General features: G+C 37.9%; 1 protein-coding gene across 1 annotated transcript in view; it reads left to right on the top strand.

Moving 5' to 3' along the window:
• Positions 1 to 357: 357 nt before the first annotated feature.
• Positions 358 to 13,944, top strand: part of LOC306880721 (semaphorin-6B-like) — a gene marked incomplete at both ends in the record, with an annotated part of 64,670 nt that continues 51,083 nt past the window's right edge. The window contains 4 exons of the mRNA XM_079434449.1: positions 358 to 463; positions 5,944 to 6,058; positions 12,702 to 12,762; positions 12,908 to 12,970. Of these exons, the coding sequence (XP_079290575.1) occupies positions 358 to 463; positions 5,944 to 6,058; positions 12,702 to 12,762; positions 12,908 to 12,970 (345 nt within the window). The remainder of the gene's footprint in view (positions 464 to 5,943; positions 6,059 to 12,701; positions 12,763 to 12,907; positions 12,971 to 13,944) is intronic.

The following is a 13,944-nucleotide window of genomic DNA, read 5'->3' as shown; positions in this document are numbered from 1 at the left end:
TTTTGATAACTTTTTCATCTAATATTTATATTTTATTATATTTTATTCCCCCCCCCCCCCCCCCACCCTCACAATTGCATGTAATATTTAAATGTGATATTGCAATTTGTTGGTTTTTAAAGCACTGATTTATTAGCTTAGCAACAATTATCTTATGCTTTCATGTGACAATGGCTTTTTGTGTAACTCTTAACTGAGTTGCCTATGCAGGTTGAATTCTGCATTACAAGGGAGTTGCCCATGCAGATAGTGAACGTTGACGCAGTTCACTAGTACTGTATTGTGTTCTTTTCACTGTTTTTCTAAGTTAACATAATTTCTCTATTCCTGTCTTCCCAGCTCTGGTGTGTCGCTGCCATGGCGACCCTGACCCCCTGCTTCTTACGAATCTTTGTCGTCCTCCAATTGGCTGCCTGCTCGTTTCCAGAGGAACCTGGCCCTTTAATCTCCGCCCCTGCTGAGGGTAAGAACACGCCCCCGAACCAATTACAGTGTATCAGTTAAGCAACATCAGCAGGTTATTTGTCAGTTAGACATAAACACCACGTTTATGATCTTTTATGCATATACATTTAGAGCATAACAGCACAGTCAGCAGTTTCTATTTTTGGCTCATAAATTAGCTTTAAGAAAAGGCACATCAGTTGAATTCCAAACTGTGCCAAGTTTCCATGATCAAAAGCATATAAGAATATTCATTTGCAAGTTACAATGATTGTATCAGTGATTTATTATTATTCAGTAATATTATTATGTATACATTTATTATTTTAGCTAAAGAAGCCAAATATATGATAACACTGATGTTATGTTGATAAAAATAAATACCATTACTTTGTTATGTTTAGTTTAAGTGTGTCGGCTGTGTATCAGTGTTGTTTTAGTATTATTTATATACTATCATAGTATTTATTATATTATATTATATTATATTATATTATATTATATTATATTATATTATATTATATTATATTATATTATATTATATTATATTATATATGTATAAAAAAAACTAAAAATATACTGGTAATTTTCTGCCAGGATATTCAGTAATTTTTTACGGACATTTTTTTGTCATGTTTGTGTGTTTGTGTTTTGTATGTGTGTGTATAAATATTTGTGTGTGTTTATATTTCTATTTAGCTTTGTATTTCTATTTACACATTATTGTATAGTTCACACTCAACCCTTAAAGGGAAAGTCCACCAAAATTGAAATTTCTATCATAATTTACTTACCCTCATGTATATGACTTTCTTTCTTTCTTCTGTTGAACACATAAAAGATATATTGAAGAATTCTGGTAACCATATATGTTGAGTCCCATTGACTTCCATAGTATTTTTGTCCATATGGAGACCAATGGCCAGAATTTATTTAATTTTTTTTGGGTGCACTCTCCCTTTAAATGTGGTAAAGTCAATGTAATGCCTGCTATCTCGGAATCAGAATCAGAATGAGCTTTATGGTCAGAATCAGAATGGTCTTTAGTTGTGCAGTCGTTGGTGTAGAGGGAGAAGAGCAATGGGGAGAGTACGCAGCCCTGAGGAGCTCCAGTGCTGATGGTACGAGTGCTGGATGTGAATTTACCAAGCTTTACTAACTGCTGTCTGTCTGTCAGGAAGCTGGTGATCCACTGACAGACGGAGGTGGGGACGGAGAGCTGGGTTAGTTTATTCTGAAGGGTTTCCGTGATGATGGAGTTAAAAGCGGAGCTGAAGTCCACAAACAGGGTATTCACATAGGCCCCTGGTCTGTCCAGATGCTGCAAGGTGAAGTGCAGTCCCATGTTGACTGAATCATCCACAGACCTGTTTGCTCTGTAGGAAAACTGCAGGGGTATCCAGTAAGGGTCCGGTGATGTCCTTCAGATAAGCCAAAACCAGTCTTTCAAATAATTTCACGGCCACAGACGTTAGGGCCACAGGCCTGTAGTCATTAAGTCCAGTAATTTTGGTATGTCGCCATTTAGCCAGGTTTCCGTGAAACACAGGGCAGCAGAGTTAGAAAAATCCTTATTTGTCCTGGAGAGCAGGAGTTCATCTGTTTTGTTGGGTAGAGAGCAGAGATTTGCAAGATGGATGCTAAGCAATGCCGTTCAAAATCCGCGCTGTCGAAGCTTCACAAGCACGTCAGCTCGCTTCCCCCGTCTGTGCCTCCTGTAGCGTTTGACCAGAGCTACGGCTCAGCCAACTACAATGTCCAGCAAAACGTCCGAAAAATCTAAATCCCGTAAAAGATTTTGTGGTGTGTTCTGCCGAATGTTCAGCAGGTCATCCCTGGTAAAACTGATCATATTTGAAAAACAAAAAACAGGAAAAACAAACAAAAACAATACAAACACTGAAGAGCAACGCACAATAGCTGCCATCAGCGGCGCCATCTTGTCAGCTTTTTTAAACATAATCTTGTGGTTATGTTAAAGCTTGTACACTTTATGTTGCACTACCGCTGTTGTAAATTACACTTTTAAATGTACATATGGTTGACAAACGAGGTGGACACGTCGCACTGTTTGTAAATAGTTTTGCACATTAGCGCTCATGAATGGATGAAATGCACCATATGGCTGTGATCATTTTAAAAGCCTTTTAACATAATGGTGTTGGAACAACTGAGACACAAAAACTGTGTGTGTGTTTGTGTGTGTGTGTATACGAGGGACCGTATTCCCTACAGATCCCACAAAGCAGAATCAGTGATATTGATGAACAACCACTCATGCACATCTAATGATTCAGTAGAGACCAGAGGTTAAAGGTCATCCAGCACAATGTAGTTGGTGTTTATGTGGGTCAGGTTTTGTCCCCACAAGGCTAGTAAAACCTGAAATCGCCTATGCTGTGAGGTCCTGCCAGTGTTCGCTCTCTGTGAAGGAAATGGCTTAGTAAACATACTAAATTATGTCTTAATGAGAACGTAAAACAGCAGAAAAGTTTATATGAGGGCTAGATTTAGAGGTAGAGGAAAGAAAATGTCATTATCTCAGTGTAAAAACAACAGAAGTCAGTGACGATTAAAACAAACATGGCGGCGCTTGTGTGTGTGTGAATCAAAGTGAATAACTTGACCTTTTTAAGTGTTTTCCACACTTAATTGCTTTTTCAAAAGCATTTAAACCCTTGTGAAATGTGTCCAAACAACTAGAGGCAAAGATCAAGCCAGCAACAACAACAGTATCTCTATGCTTCTCTCTTTATTACAGTGGAATTAATTAGTAGCAGAAACTGTAAGCAATATCATTAGCATTCACAGTAAATATGTGGGTGTCCTCAGGCTTCTCAGACCCAGAGTACAGATCCATCTGCGGTTGGAGGACACATTCCTGTTGGGTTTTTTCTGTGGTAATCTGTTTTCTAATTTTGTTGAACTTCTTTCCACAGCATTTGGAAAGCAATTTTCCTTATCTGAACGCTCTCTGTGTGAAAGCTCTCTGAACTGTTAGTGACTCTTTTCACAGCATTTTATACAGGAGGGACTCAATATAAAACTTATCAGCTTTGCTTATGAATATTAATTATGTTACAGGACATTGGACCAGGAGTCTGATTGTCAGGGCAGGCTGCATTAGACATAATAGGATTATTAATATTTTGAAATAACTTTTTTTATACTTTTAGTTTTTATTGTAATTATTAGTCATTTTAAATTAATTAATTCTAATTTAAATGTATTTTTATTTTAGTAAATATATTTTTATAAATTTTAGTACTTTAACTTATTAATAACTTAACTTGTCAAACTTCAGTTTTAACTTTTAGTGAGCTGCTAATTTTCACTTTTAAAGTTTAAGTATGTAATAATATTTATATTTTATTTTCATTCCGATGTATTTTAATTAACTTTTTTTTTATTAACATGTTTTAAACTTTTAGTTAACAATAACAATGTTGTGTGTGTGTTCATTCATTTGTTCGAAAAGAAACTGAGAAAGCACCATAAAAGTGCATATATCATATTAGTATATAACAACCATCTTGTGGTCTGCATGACGTATTCATAATGAGATCAAATCATTCTTTTCTTTGAATCATTCATATTTTTCAGTGAATCAGTTCAAAAACAGACTAAAAGATTAATTTATGAATTTAACTGGTTCAGTTCTTGAGTTCAACTCACTGATTCAATGATCCAGTCTAAGTGGTTAACTGTTCACTATAATGTTTTATCAGTGAGTAATGATGATGCATATTCCTGTTACACACAAAAAAATCTATCATATGATTTGGAATATAGCACACAAGTTGTACAGTCGTGGTCAGAATTATTGGCACCTTTGGTAAATATGATCAAAGAAGGCTGTGAAAATTAATCTGAATTGTTAATTCTTTTGCTCTTTCATTTAAAAAAATCACAAAAATTTAACCTTTCATTGGATTATAAGAATTTAAAATGGGAGGGAAATATCATTATGAAATAGTGATATTTCTCAGAAGCTTGGTTTTGTGCCCAGTGACCCATTTTTGTGTTGTTTTTGAGGTTTGTGTTTGGATTATTGTCCGGTTGGAAGATCCAAACATGGCCCATTATAAGATTTCTAACAGAGTCAGTCACTTGTTGATTTTTTTATCTGTTGGTATTTGATAGAATCCATGATGTCATGTGTCTAAATAAGATGTCCAGGACCTCCAGAAGAAATATAGGTCCACGACATCAAAAATACAGCAGTATATTTAATTGTACACATGGGGTACTTTTTTTATCCCTGTGTTCACCAAACCCATCTTGAGAGTTAGCTGCTAAAAAGCTATTTTTTTAGTTTCATCTGACCATAGAAGCCAGTCCCATTTGAAGTTCCAGTCGTGTCTGACAACTGAATATGCTGGAGTTTGTTTTTGGATGAACTAGGAGAATTGTTCTTGAAACCCTCCCAAACAACATGTGGTGATGTAAGTGCTGTTTGACTTGGAGAGTCTTTAGCCACTCAAACTCTCCTTCTCACCGTGCATTAGGACACACGTCATCTTCCAGGCAGTTTCGTAACATTTTATGTTGATTGGAAATTCTTAATTATTGCCCTGATGGTGGAAATGGGAATTCTCACTGCTCTAGCTCTTTTCCTAAAGCCACTTCACTAATTTGTGAGGCTCAGTTATCTTTTGCTGCACATCAGAAATATATTCTTTGTTTTTTCTCATTGTGATGGATGATTAAGGGAATTTGGGCTTTGTTTTCCCTCCTATTTATATTTCTGTGAAACAGGAAGCCATGGCTGGATAATTTTATGTTCATAATCACCCTTGAGTGCTCAAAATTGTGAATATGAATGGGAATACACTTCAGAGATATTTTACTCATAAGAATTTCTAGGGGTACCAATAATTATGTCCAACGTGTATTTGAGAAAAACATTTATTTTATAATGAGATTTTCCCCCATTTTCAATTGTTTTAGTTCAATGGAAGGTTAGATTTTTGTGATTTAAAAAAAAAAAAAAGATCAAAAGGGTTAATAATGCAGGTTTATTTTCAGAGCCTTCTTTGATCATATTTACCAAGGGTGCCAATAATTCTGACCACGACTGTATATACTAAGCTTGTGATGCTTTTGTGACCATTGGAAGCCTGAATCTTTATGTATTGTAATTGCTTTGAAAAGAGCAGGCAGAATATTTTAGAAGAAATAAAGTCATACAGGTTTGTAACAACATAAGGGTGGGTAAATATGACAGATTTATTATTTTTGAGTGAACTTTTTTGGACTCTGCATGGAGAAGACACAGTGGTGTATGTCTTTGTCCTTTCTTCATGTCTCAGAGGTCCTCTATCTCTAACTCTTCCGGGAAAGTGATGGACACATTCCTGCCTGTGTTTTAGTGTCTGTTTCATCCATCCATACTTCATAGTTTGGCTCTTTTGTTTGGGTGCCCCTAACGTCTCTGTCTTCCATTTCAGCTTGTCATTTTTCCACATTTTGACTTCTCTCTGTTTCTTTATTTGTCAGTGGTGAGGCGCTATCCAGTGTTTGTGGGCCGAGCGCATCGCTCTTACACCCGTCAGGAGCTGCTGTATATTCAGACCGTCCTGAAAGTCAACCGTACACTCTACATCGGAGCCAGGTAATGCCAAAAACTCAACAATATACACACTTCAGATTATAAATAATTTTTCATTATATTTTGCATAATGCACAATTTGTAAAGGCAAGCAAAATAAAGACGGTTTATTTTACATATTGCTGCACAGACTGTACTAAGGAAGAAGTTAATTATTCTCTGTTGTAATCATTGTTATTTTGGTATTATTAATATAATAGTCCAGTAATTATTTTAAATTAATTTTTAAGTTAGTAAAAATTATAATATTTTTTAAAAATTGTACTTAATAAAAACTGTTATTAAATAAAATATTGTTTTTTACATTATTTTATTTTATTATTTTAAATATTAAATATTATTTTATTTTTATATGAAATGTTTTACTTTTATATATATTTTTTCTTTTTATTAATATTTTTATTATTTTTTTCATCATTAGATTTAATATATTTTTATTGCTTTTATAGTTTTTATTTATTTCCAGTTATTAATTTTAGTGCTTTCACTTGCCATGGCAACATTTCTAATATTTTTAGATTTTATGTTTCTGCTTCACGTCAATTAACCAAAATCTTTTACTATAATTATCTCTAATAACCGTGGTGGTAACCGACAACATTTTAAGTCATCAAGATGTTAATTTGAGCTTTAATGCCACCCACTCTATTCACGCAGTAACATCACTGTTAGGTTTTACAGAAACCACCATTTGGTTTTACATTCTGAATTAATCTAACATGAATATAATATCCTCTCTGTTATTAAAACCTTTCTATTTTGCTACACCATCTCGGTACCTAATTGGTCTTAAACGGAAATGACAGGTTACACAATGAGAAAATGTCATTAGGTTTCAAAGCTCTGACATGAACACCTCGTCCTTATAGCTCAACACAATCAGCCAGATTCAAACAGCATATTCTCTCCTCACAGTCAGAGTGTTTGACGGGAAATCTGTGTCCAGTTTGACTGGTGTTACATTTAGCTACATCTTTGAAATCGGTCACATGGACAGGCCTTCAAAGGATTTGGACTCCCGTGGGAGTTGACATGTGGTGCTGGTTATGCGGTGGTTGAAAGTTAAACCGCTGTTCGCTGACCTTTAACCAGCCGCTTAAACACTTGCTTTCTCTGAAGCTAGAGAATAGACATAGTCTATCTTGAGTTTCTGAGCGCTCTTATAAACTCTCTTACACATTCTGGAAAGTTGAAACTCTTATAAACTGGTTACCGTCACCACAAAACTCTGAGGCTGACATCTCCAGAGCTGAGAACTCAAATTTAGACTGTTCTCATAGACAGGTTGATGGATATGTTTTATCAAAACCCTTTAGTGCTTCAGTGTATTATGTGCTGAAATATATCTTCACAGACTTTCTATCTTGTCTCAGTCACATGATTTAGGCTGTAATTTGATTTGCATACTTCTAATATTCTCTATGCTACACTATGTAATTCAATGCCAGTGGGAAAATATTCTTGAGTAGTAAGTATTGGGACTTGTAACATCTTGAAATTGTGTATTGATAGAAGTTTGTGTTTACATGACTGTTGTTTTGATATTATTTATATACTTATAAATATTACTTATATACTTACACTATATTATATATACAGTATATAATTTATTTTTTTATATTTATGTTTAGCTTTCATTTATATTTATTAAAGTTTTAGTAATTTTAGTACTTCAAACATATTATTTCAGCTCAGTTCAACATTTATAATTTTCATCAATATAGTTTTTCATCCAATCTTTATATTTTATTTTATTTCAGCTTTATTAACAAAACAATTATTAATATGTTTTAGTTAATCAGAATCAGAATTAGCTTTATTGCCAGGTATGTTTGCACATACGAGGAATTTGTTTTGGTGACAGAAGCTCCACAGTGTGACAGAATGACAGTAACAAGACAAGACAAAGATAATAAAAATAATAATATACAAATATACAAAACAAACAATGTGCAAAATAGACAATTTAGTATGTACAGGTATGTTAGGTGCAAATTTGAAATGTAATAAGTATGTGTGTTAAATAAATAAATGTATGATAGTGTTGTGTGTTTCATGTTTATTGTTAAGTGTTTAAATGTTCAGGATTGCCTGAGGGAAGAAACTGTTCCTGTGCCTGGCTGTTCTGGTGCTCAGAGCTCTGTAGCGTCGACCAGATGGCAACAGTTCAAAGAGGGAGTGAGCTGGATGTGAGGGGTCTAGAGTGATTTTGCAAGCCCTTTTTCTCACTGTGGATAAATACAGTTCTTGGAGAGGGGGGAGGGTTGTACCAATGATTCGCTCAGCAGTCTGGACTTCCCTCTGTAGTCTTCTGAGGTCAGATTTGTTTCAGCAGCTCCTGTGGCAGGTTGAACTTCCTCAGCTGGCGAAGGAAGCAGTAGCGTGTTTAGGCACCACGCAACCCACGCAATAACGTGGGGCCCTGCAGTCCAGGGGGGCCCCCGCGGAACGTGGTTTTTACCAATGGGAACCAGCATTTTTTTTGGACCGGTGCGTAATTGGGTCACGATAAGCTTGAGGACAAACAATATTGTTATCGATACGTGCGTTGTTTTATCTCCCTACTTATGAGATAATGGCGAATTAGAAGCTGTTCTCATAAACCGATCTCAAGCTGTCTTCCGTCAGAAGTTTGGCACTACATGCAGCGGCACAGTCTCAAACTCTGTCCGGCGCGTCTAAAATAACTACAATGCTGAAGGTGAGGTACAATTCATATTTCCTTATTAAAGAACTTATAAAATAATTTGAAAAATTTCTGTGAGGCGTAATTTTACAAACAGCATGAGTTCTCCGCAAGCTCTCTGTCTTTCCCTCTCAAAATGTGCAAATGGCTTCATATCACCACATCGCGTCTGCACTATAAACGAGCTGCACACTGCACGATTGACACAGGAATTGTCACAGTTTACATGCATCATCACTAAAGTTTATAATTTGCATTTCTTTTTTAAGTTTGCCAGTATTTAAACTATTGAGCACTCGTGCACTCTCCAGTGTGCACTCTCAACAATTGCCCCATTGTAAAAACAAAAATACTGAGCATGATCAAACATTTAATTACATATTTTTTAGGGGGAAAAAGCCTAAAAATTCCCCCCTCCACCACTCAAATTAATTAAAAAAAAATCCTCCCTCCCACAAGAGTCATCTAAGAGGGGCATTCACCCCATTTTCAAAAATGAAACTCAGGACCTGAATGAATGTCTGTAAAAATCCTGATTGGAGAATCACAATAAATAAGTATAGATGTTAAAAAGAAGCCTTTTTATCATGTAGATAAAAACACAGATAAAAAAGTCCCTCTAAAACATAGAGGGACACTCTCTGTTAGGAGAAATCACGCCCGCTCCATGAGAAAGTCAATATTTGAATTCTCTTTAATGAAAATAGCTAGAGACGCCAGAATTCTCTATTACATTCTGTTGTGCTCCTATGCACACGATGTTCAAATATGTTGTGCTATGGTATGCTGAGTAAATCTCTCTCTCTCTCTTTGAAGGGCCTTTTTATTTTAAAAATGTGCTTTATGTGCCTTTTTCTGTTTGCTTGGAGGCATTTGTAAACTGCAGTAATAAAATAACTTGAAATTTTCAACATCTTTTTACATAATTTATTTTTGCACCAAATTACAGAGAGTAGTATGGATAACTGTATTGATAAGTATCGTATCAGTATCGAAAAAATGTAAACGATACCCATCCCTACCCCAGAATCGATCGCAAAATCCACCGAGGGGGGCCCCTCCGGGAACACTTGCTGAGGGCCCCCAAAACACTAAACACGCCCTTGGAAGGAAGTACAACCTCTGCTGGGCCTTTTTGACAATAGAGTCTATGTGAATGTCCCACTTCAGGTCTGAGAGATGGTGCTGCCCAGGAATCTGAATGACTCCACTGCAGTCACAGTGCTGTTCATGATGGTGAGTGGGGGGAGTGCAGGGGGGTTTCTCCTGAAGTCCACTATCATCTCCACTGTTTTGAGCATGTTGAGCTCCAGGTTAAAACTGCACCAGACAGCCAGCTTTTTAATCTCCTGTCTGTAAGCAGACTCATCACCGCCCTGAATGAGGCGATCAGTGTGGTATCGTCTGCAAACTTCAAGAGCTTGACAGAGGGGTCTTTAGATGTGCAGTCATTGGTGTAGAGGGAGAAGAGCAGTGGGTAGAGACCACAGCCCTGAGTAGCTCCAGTGCTGATCGTACGGGTGTTGGATGTGTATTTTCCCAGCCTCACTAGCTGCTGACTGTCTGTCAGGAAGCTGCTGATCCACTGACAGACAGAGGTGGGCATGGAGAGCTGAGTTAGTTTGGGCTGGAGGGGTGATGGGATGATGGTGTTAAAAGCTGAAGTCCACAAACAGGATCCTCACATAATAAGTCCCTGGTCTGTCCAGATGCTGCAGGATGAAGTGCAGTCCCATGTTGACTGCATCATCCACAGACCTGTTTGCTCTGTAGGCAAACTGCAGGGGGTCCAGTAAGGGTCCGGTGATGTCCTTCAGATAAGCCAAAATCAGTTTTTCGAATGACTTGATGACCACAGACGTTAGAGCCACAGGTCTGTAGTCATTAAGTCCTGTTATTTTGGGGTTTTTTGGGACGGTGATGATGGTGGAGAGTTTGAAGCATGAGGGGACTTCACACAGCTCCAGTGATCTGTTGAAGATCTGTGTGAAGATGGGGGCCAGCTGGTCAGCGCAGGATTTCAGACAGGCTGGTGTCATACCGTCTGGGCCTGGTGCCTTTCTTCTGTTATTCTTTCTGAAGACCTGACGCACATCATCTTCACTGATCTCGAGTGCAGGAGGGGGGGAGATGGGGGTTGCTGGAGGTGTTAATGGTGTTTTTCAAACCTGCAGTAGAACTCATTCAGATCGTCTGCCAGTTGTTGATTCTCCACAGTGATGGGGGATGGTGTCTTGTAATTGGTGATGTCTTTCAGACCTTTCCACACTGAAGCAGGATTGCTGGAAGAGAATTGGTTCCTTAGCTTACCAGAATAATTCCTCTTTGCCACTCTGATCTCTTTTTCCAGTGTGTATTTGGCCTGTTTATACAAGACTCTGTTCCCATTCCTGTAAGCATCTTCTTTGGCCTAACGGAGCTGTCTGAGTTTTGCAGTGAACCACGGTTTGTCGTTGTTAGATGAGTCCTGGTAGGAATGCACATATCTTCACAGAAACTGATATAAGATGTTACAGTCTCTGTGAGCTCGTCCAGATCGTTTGCAGCAGCTTAAAAATCAGTCCAATCAGTGAGGTCAAAACAGGCTTTTAAATCTTGCTCTGTTTCATTAGTCCATCTCTTTACAGTCCTTAATACAGTTTTACCTGATTTCAGTTTTTGCCTGTAGGTCGGTATAAGATGAACCAAACAGTGATCAGAGAGTCCTAAAGCTGCCCGTGGGACAGAGTGATAAGCATATTTTATTGCTGTGTAACAGTGATCCAGTATATTACTGTCTCTGGTGGGACATGTAACATGCTGTCTGTATTTTGGCAATTCACAGGAGAAATTTGCTTCATTAAAGTCTCCTGGAATGATTACAACAGAGTCCAGGTGTTGTTTAGTCTCTGTGATCAGATCAGCGGGTTTCTGTAAAGCTGAGCTCACGTGCGCTTGCGGTGGAATGTAAACACTCAGGAGAATGAACGAGCAAAACTCCCGCGGCGAGCAGAAGGGCTTACAGTTGATGAAGAGCACTTCCAGTACGGGACAGCACATCTTCCTTAACACAGTTACATCTGTAGACCACCTTTTGCTGATGTAAAAGCATGTCCCACCACCGCACGATTTCCCCATTGATTCTGCGTCGCAGTCTGTGCTAAACAGCTGAAAGTTCGGCAGATGGAGCACACTGTATGGAATGGCGTCATTCAGCCAGGTTTCTGTGAAACACAGAGCAGCAGAGTTTGAAAAGTCCTTGTTTAACCGGGAAAGCAGAAGGAGTTTGTCTGTTTTGTTGGGTAGAGAGCGGAGATTCACCAGATGGATACTGGGTAGCAGCTTTCGAAATCCATGTTGTCTGAGCTTCACGAGCGCGCCGGCTTGATTCCCCCGTCTGCATATCCTGAAGTGTTTGATCAGCGCCACAGCTCTGCCGACTACTATGTTCAGCAAAACATCAGAATAATCGAAAACCGGTAGGAGATTTTGTGGTGTGTTCTGCCGAATGTTCAGCAGTTCATCCCTGGTGAAACTGATCGTGTTTGACAAACAAAAAACAGGAAAAACTAACAAAAACACTAAAACAACTGGGTGAGCCAAGCACCATGGCTGCCATGTGCGGTGCCATAATAATAACAAGCAGTACATGGCAGTTGTGGGTGCATAAGATTGTTTGAAGATATCTTCAGTTAATTAAAAATGTTTTAGTAGATTTATGCTAAAAACAAAAAATGGGATAAACCGAATATATTTAATAAATAGTAGGTATGTTTACTGAAAACAACTCTCATAACCTTTTCTAAAGTAAATTTCAGGGATGTTTAGAGTTTTTTTTTACTGAATATAATGTTTTTTTTATTTTTTATGTTTGTGTGTGTTGTGTAATGATTTTATATTGTAATGTTAAAATTAAGGCCCATTTTCATAGTTACTGCTAATGCTGGTCTTCGGTGTGTGTGTGTGTGTGTGTTGCTGCAGGGATGACCTTTATCGAGTGGAACTGGACCATGTATCTGGAGATGAAATGTTCTACAGCAAGGTGAGCCCTTGTACCGCTGTCTCTCTCTCTCTCTCTTACACACACACACACACACACACACACACACACATAATTGCATGTATGAACACCTTGTTTATTTTACCTTGAATGTAGGTAATGATTTTACTCCCTTGTTGTTTCACAGAAAAGGACGTGGGAATCCAATAAGAATGACATCCGCATCTGTAGAATGAAGGGCAAACACGAAGTGAGTGTTCAGTGCCAAATAACAACGTTTTTTTTCACATTTCACGGCCCTTTTAGCACCGTCTTAGCGAGGAAATTCATTCACAGTACTTTGAGTGATTTACTGTTGCCAGGAGCTCAATGTTTCAAACCTGTGGCAGAGCTGGATACAGTCTCATACAAATAAATTCTCCCGGAGAGTAAATGTACAATATAAGGATTTGGCTTATTTCTGCAGTTTGACAAGGAAACGTCCCTCTGGCCTCTCAACGGATGCTTTTAGCCTTATTGCGGATGATTACTTACAGCCTTGGTTAGTCTTGGATGTTATTGAGGGATGTGGATTTTCCTGTTATTTGCTTGTGTTTTCAACTTCTGTGATTAGTTCACTTTTATGACTCTCATTGTTTTATCAAATACACTACCTTTCCTACAGCTGATGTGTGTCTAATGTAACTTGATGCGTAAACAGCAATCAAACACTTACAGTTGCATTTATGTATTTAGCAAACACTTTTATTTAATGTGTCTTACAATAGAGAACAATAGAGCCAACAATATTCATAGTATGCAATGCCAACTTACAGCTCTTAAATGAGGTGTATTGCTCTTCTTTAGCATGCCGTATTTCAGTGCAGTTCACATTAATCTGGGTCTATGTACTTTTATATCAACATGCAATTTCAGTTATGCATTTAAATTCATTCCTAGGCAAAGTTAATGAGGCTCTTTGTAGATTTTTTTCTTAATGCAATTACCGTAGTGATACACTTCACTGAAAGCTGGTGGTAAATGTAATTTTATTGAAAGGCAATATTGGAGTACTTTTTGCTATAGCGGGTTGGGTGTATCACCGAAGGACGGTGCTTTTTTACAGTATAGTGTCCCCGTCACTATGCTGGGGTGTTAGGACCCACCCAGAACGCAGGGTGAGCACCCCCTGCTGGCCTCACTAACACCTCTTCCAGCAGCAGCCTAGTTTTCCTGGTAGGTCTC

The sequence above is a fragment of the Barbus barbus genome (genome assembly GCF_936440315.1).
Source record: "Barbus barbus genome assembly, chromosome: 15".
Lineage (NCBI taxonomy): Eukaryota > Metazoa > Chordata > Actinopteri > Cypriniformes > Cyprinidae > Barbus > Barbus barbus.
Note: the sequence above shows the minus strand (reverse complement) of the source record. Positions and strands in the feature narration are given on the sequence as shown.